This window comes from Coffea arabica, chromosome 7c, assembly GCF_036785885.1.
Source record: "Coffea arabica cultivar ET-39 chromosome 7c, Coffea Arabica ET-39 HiFi, whole genome shotgun sequence".
NCBI lineage: Eukaryota > Viridiplantae > Streptophyta > Magnoliopsida > Gentianales > Rubiaceae > Coffea > Coffea arabica.
This window is the reverse complement of record NC_092322.1, coordinates 24,983,732-24,989,583: the sequence shown is the minus strand read 5'-3', so window position 1 is coordinate 24,989,583 and position 5,852 is coordinate 24,983,732. Positions and strand designations below refer to the sequence as shown.

Below are 5,852 nucleotides of genomic sequence, written 5' to 3'. Positions count from 1 at the left end.
GTCTGTGAATCCTCAAAGTAGACTGTTTGTACGAATGTCCTGTTTCTTAGTGAAACTGAAATTGGGTTTTGGATGGAGATTTTAGCTTACTTGTGGTGTAAATTCTTGATTAAATTGTGGTTGGAAGTAATTGATGTTGTCAAGGGCTAATGATTGATGAAGCCCTTGGCCATTTGAATGACTTTATAAGTACTACTGGGAGATGAAAGCTAATTGCTGGAAGGTCTTGGAGGCTTTACTTTTATTTTTAATTGCTTATGATGGGCTTGCTGAAACCAAGTGCTAATGATTGATGAAGCCTTGGTTGATCATTTTATTTTATTCAGAAATGCACTTGTTGAAATCTAGGGCTAATGATTGACGAAACCCTAGTAATTTGCTATGTGATTTTTGCCATATTTTGATCCATATTATGATTTCGAAACGGAATCGGAGCTGTGGAAGTTGTATCGACCTTGCGAACTCGAGTAACTGTGGTCAAAGTAATCAAAAATATTTTCCAGCTAGTATTATATTATAAAACTCAATATCTAGTGTTTTGCCTAAAACTTTCTAACCCGATAATTCTCTCTAGCTCAAACTAGCCTTGATAGCTACAGTAAATAAGTTCTATAGCTTTTGAAAACTCTAAGTCTTATTTTAATTCCTTTTCTTTCCTTAAGCTTTGCACTTGGATAGTTAACTATAGGAAAAGTTCCAAAATACGAGTTTTACTAATTTTAGTGAAAAGCTTGGGAAACTTGCTCGGCAAGAAACCCTATTTTAGGAAAAATAGTTTTTAAGGATAATTTTTGCAAAAGCCGTAACTTTAGAGAAATGTTCAAAGTAACTTTCTAACATTGATATTGACAGTTTTGTCGACTTATTTCAAGAAAATAATACTAGTTACCTTTTATAAGAAAAGTATTCCAAGGAAAACTTAAGGAAACAATTCTTCTACTTTCGTCAAGATTCAACCTATGGAGATTCTTGATTTTTCTAAGGGAAAGTGAACTAGTAGTATATTAGATATACCTCAATATCTATAAGCTTAAAAACTGAGTAGAAACTTATAGTTTCAAAATTTGGTTTTTAGGATACTGCGAGGACGCGGAATTCGATTTCCAACTTGATATCTGAACTCCACTTTTGGTGAGTGTCCCTGCTTGTTCTATTCCTACGTGATTAAAGTGCTTTCTTGAATTAAAATGTGATATTTGCAAAAAAATTGGTTTTTGATCCATCGAAGTGAGCGGTGTGTACTTTATCACACTAGCCGTTCGAGTGGTGACTTGCGTGAAACATTTTCTCGTGAATCCATGAATCTAAATGTAGTTACGTCGTTGGGTGAATCTCTCGACGCGTGAATCAAACTACAATTACGTCGTTGGGTGAATCCCTCGACCAATCAAATACGGGTATATCTCGAGTATACTGCGTCCTTAGTCGAAGTTCGGGCCCAGGACAGGGGTAAGAACGGTGGCGGGTTAGGATTAAAATGAGTGGATCTACATGGACTATAAGTAGTGAGAGTTGACGGAGGGTCAACTACGATGAATGGTGATCAAGCGAGGAAAATGGCTCCTGAGAGCCCCTGTATCCTACCTTGTGCTGTTATACGCTTTCTAACTGTTTAAATTTGTTAAGTTATTAACTACTGTTTGATATTACGTGATTGCATGTTTTGGGGCACCACTGACCTTTAGCTCACCCCACGTTTATTGTTTTTCTTAACAGGTTCTGGAAACTGAAAGGTGGATGCTTACTTATGTTTTTCTTTTGGACTGTATTTGAATACTATAACTTATTCTGTGGGCTGTAATGTGTTATTTGGGATAATGTATTTTCCTTTTTGGATTGCCACTTGAAGCTGGAAAATGTGTAAACCCTAATTCGATTTCTTGGCTTGTAAGTTTGTATTATGAATTTATGTACTTATCTATCCGGATTATTACGACTTTATACTTTGGTACGTAGCACGTAGGACGTTTAAGGGTCTCGACTGGTTATTTTTATCACTGCTACCTCTGAAGTTAATGTGGCTTTAAGGAAGATCTTATTCAGGAAAAATTGTTTTGTAATAGATTAGGATATTCTTCGAAAGGATTTGGGTTAGAATACTTGCGTGAGTCCTGGCGAGAGTTGGGCAGACGGCCCGCCAACCCTTTGGTTCGCCTTAGGGGGAAGTGGGGTCGCCACAATACAACCCTACTTGACGGTGACTTTCCTGAAGAAGAAGAAGAAGATGCTGAAGACACTCCAACTGAATTGGAAGAAGGTGTTAAGGCCACTGTTGATGATGTAAAGGAAATCAATTTTGGTACATCAGAAGACTCGCGTCCAATATACGTAAGTGCTTTATTGAATCCCGACGAAGAGAAAGCATATATTGAACTTTTGCGGGAGTATCAAGATATTTTTGTATGGACTTATAAAGAAATGCCGGGTTTAGACCCAAAAGTGGCCGTCCACCATTTGGCTGTTAAAAAGGGAGTTCGACCTGTGAAACAAGCACAACGGAGGTTTAGACCCGATTTGATTCCATTAATCGAAATTGAAGTCAATAAGTTTATTGAAACCGGATTTATTCATGAAGTTAAATATCCCACATGGATTTCGAGTATCGTGCCTGTGTGAAAGAAGAATGGGCAAATCCGCATCTGCGTCGATTTCAGAGATCTTAACAATGCTTGTCCCAAAGATGACTTTCCTTTACCGATCATTGAGCTCTTGATTGATGCAACTGCTGGGCATGAAATTCTGTCATTTATGGATGGCTCTTCTGGATATAATCAAATTCGATTGGTACCAGAGGATGAAGAACTCACTGCATTTCGTACTCCTAAGGGTATTTATTGTTATAAAATAATGCCTTTTGGTCTCAAAAATGTTGGGGCCACATATCAAAGAGCAATGCAAAGCATTTTTGACGACATGCTTCATAAAAATATCGAGTGTTATGTGGATGATTTAGTCGTTAAATTAAAGAAAAGAAGTAATCACCTGGAGGACTTGAGACAAGTTTTTTATCAGATGAGAAGGTATCAACTCAAAATTAATCCTCTCAAGTGTGCATTTGGAGTCACATCCGAAAAATTTCTTGGTTTTGTGGTTCGCCATCGAGGTATTGAAATTGATCAGGCCAAAATTGATGCTATATTGAGAATGTCTGAATCTCGGGACATTCATGAATTGAAAAGTCTTCAAGGGCGATTAGCTTATCTGCGGAGATTTATCTCAAATTTGACAGGAAGGTGTCAACCATTTAGTCGCTTGATGAAGAAAAATGTGCCATTTCAATGGGATGAGGCATGTAGTAATGCATTCAATAGCATTAAATCTTATCTTATGAAGGCACCTGTTCTGACTGCACCTATTCATGGAAAGCCATTACTTCTTTATATTGCTGCTCAGGAACGCTCAGTGGGAGTATTGCTTGCACAAGAAAATAATGAAGGAAAAGAGGTTGCCCTTTATTATTTAAGCAGAATGATGACCCCTAACGAACTAAATTACTCGCCGATTGAAAAGTTGTGTTTAGCTTTTATTTTTGCAATATAGAAGTTAAAACACTACTTTCAAACACATAGTGTGAGGCTCATTTCCAGGGCGAATCCCATAAAGTATGTGATAAGCAGGCCAGATGGTATTTTCAACTATAACAATTTGAGATTATTTATGTGCCTCAAAAAGCTGTGAAAGGACAAGTTCTGACGGATTTTCTTGCTGATCACCCTATACCTGCTGAATGGGAGTTAAGTGATGACCTACTATATGAGGATGTACTCCTTATTGAGATTCGCCCACCATGAAAAATGTATTTTGATGGTGCTGCCCATCATCATGGGGTTGGAGCGGGGATTGTATTCGTGACTCCTGATGGAGAGATATTGTTATACTCTTTTACCCTAAATCAACATTGTTCAAACAATGTTGCTGAGTACCAATCTCTCATATTCGGACTTAAAATAGCTGTTGACATGGAGCAGTTGGAATTTCAAATTTATGGTGACTCTCAATTGGTGGTTAACCAACTCTTGGGAAGTTATGAAATCAAAAAGTCCGAATTAATTCCGTATCACAAATATGCAATGCGACTTATGAAGTGGCTTGGAGGTGCAAGTATTAAGCATGTTCCTAGAAGGGAAAATAAGCAAGCTGATGCATTAGCTGTGCTAGCCTCTTCACTTGCCATGCCGGATCATGAGATACAAGTTCGTGTATGTCAAAAGTGGATAGTTCCATCACTAATTGATGTTGAAATGTTGAAGGAGGCGACGCTCATGTGGTCTCAACCTATGAAATTGACAAAGAAGATTGGAGACAACCCCTGGTTGATTATCTCAAGTATCAAAAATTACCTGAGGAGCAACGTAGGAGAACTGAAATTCGTCGTCGTGCCCCTCGTTTTATTTTGTACAAGGATACGTTGTACCGAAGATCATTTGAAGGTGTACTGTTGCGCTGTCTGAGCGAAGACGAGGCATATCGGGCGATGCACAAGACACATTCTGGAATATGTGGAGCTCGCCAATTCGGTCCCAAATTACATTTTCGGATTAAAAGGATGGGTTACTATTGGTCTACTATGGTCAAAGATTGTGTAGAATATGCTCAAAGATGTTAAGCTTGCCAGTTTCATGCAAATTATATTCATCAACCACCTGAGCCGTTACACCCGACTGTTGCTTCTTGGCCTTTCGATACTTGGGGCCTTGACGTTGTGAAGCCATTACCAAAGTCATCCGGCCAACATTTATATATATTGGTTGCGACCGACTACTTTTCTAAATGGGTTGAAACCATACCGCTCAAGTAAGTTAGAAAGGAAGATGTGGCGAATTTTATTCATGTGAATATTATTTATCGTTACGGAGTTCCCCGGTACATTATCACTGATAATGAAAAATCCTTCTCCAATAGCTTGATGGATAAGTTGTGTGAAAAATTTAATCTCAAGCAACACAAGTCCTCCATGTATAATGCCCCCGCCAATGGTCTCGCAGAGGCATTCAACAAAACTTTGTGTAACTTGTTGAAGAAAGTGGTGGCCAAATCAAAGAAAGATTGGCACGAAAGGATAGATGAAACTCTTTGGACCTATCGCACCACATACCGAACTCCAACGCAAGCCACACCATATGCCTTAGTCTATGGTGTAGAAGCTGTTCTGCCCCTTGAACAACAAATTCCTTCTTTGAGAATTGCTATCCAAGAAGGGCTCACGGAGGAAGAAAATGTTCGTCTGCACCTTGAAGAATTGGAAGGTTTAGATGAAAAGAGATTAGAGGCCCAACAAAATTTGGAATGCTATCAAGCCCGTCTCTCTAAAGCTTTCAATAAGAAAGTTCGGTGCCACTCCTTTCAAGTTGGGGACATGGTACTTGCCGTTCGAAAGCCAATAGTTATGACTCATCGCATTAAGGACAAATTCGTCTCTAAATGGGATGGACCATATGTTGTTCGAGAAGTTTACACAAATGGCGCGTATAAACTGGTGGACAAAGATGGTGTAAAAGTTGGTCCTATAAATGAAAAATTCATGAAATTATACATGCCATAAAAAAAAAGAGCACTCCATGACGCATGAGTCTAAACTGCATGTTGCTCCAGACCCGCATGAGTTAAAACTGTGGACAACAACCACCAATAGTGTAGTACGTGGTTAAACTGCTGAAACACTCCACCAAATCTAAGGTGGTAAACAAAAGGATACTCCTGACCCGCAAGAGTTTAAACTGTGAACGGTAGGAATTACGTGTGACTTGATTCCCTTTTGGGATACGTAGGCAGGCTAGAGGGCAACTTTTAAATTCAGTTACAACCCTATAAAATTAAAGTTTTTGTTCGAATGATTCTTTTGATAAAAAAAA

General features: G+C 38.6%; 1 protein-coding gene across 1 annotated transcript; it reads left to right on the top strand.

Annotated features, from left to right (window-relative positions):
* Positions 1-3,794: 3,794 nt before the first annotated feature.
* Positions 3,795-5,607, top strand: LOC140010627 (uncharacterized). The gene is made up of 3 exons (XM_072057931.1): positions 3,795-4,312; positions 4,903-5,497; positions 5,593-5,607. Exons 1-3 carry the CDS (start codon positions 3,795-3,797, stop codon positions 5,605-5,607), a joined length of 1,128 nt encoding a protein of 375 aa, XP_071914032.1.
* The last annotated feature ends 245 nt before the right edge of the window (positions 5,608-5,852 follow it).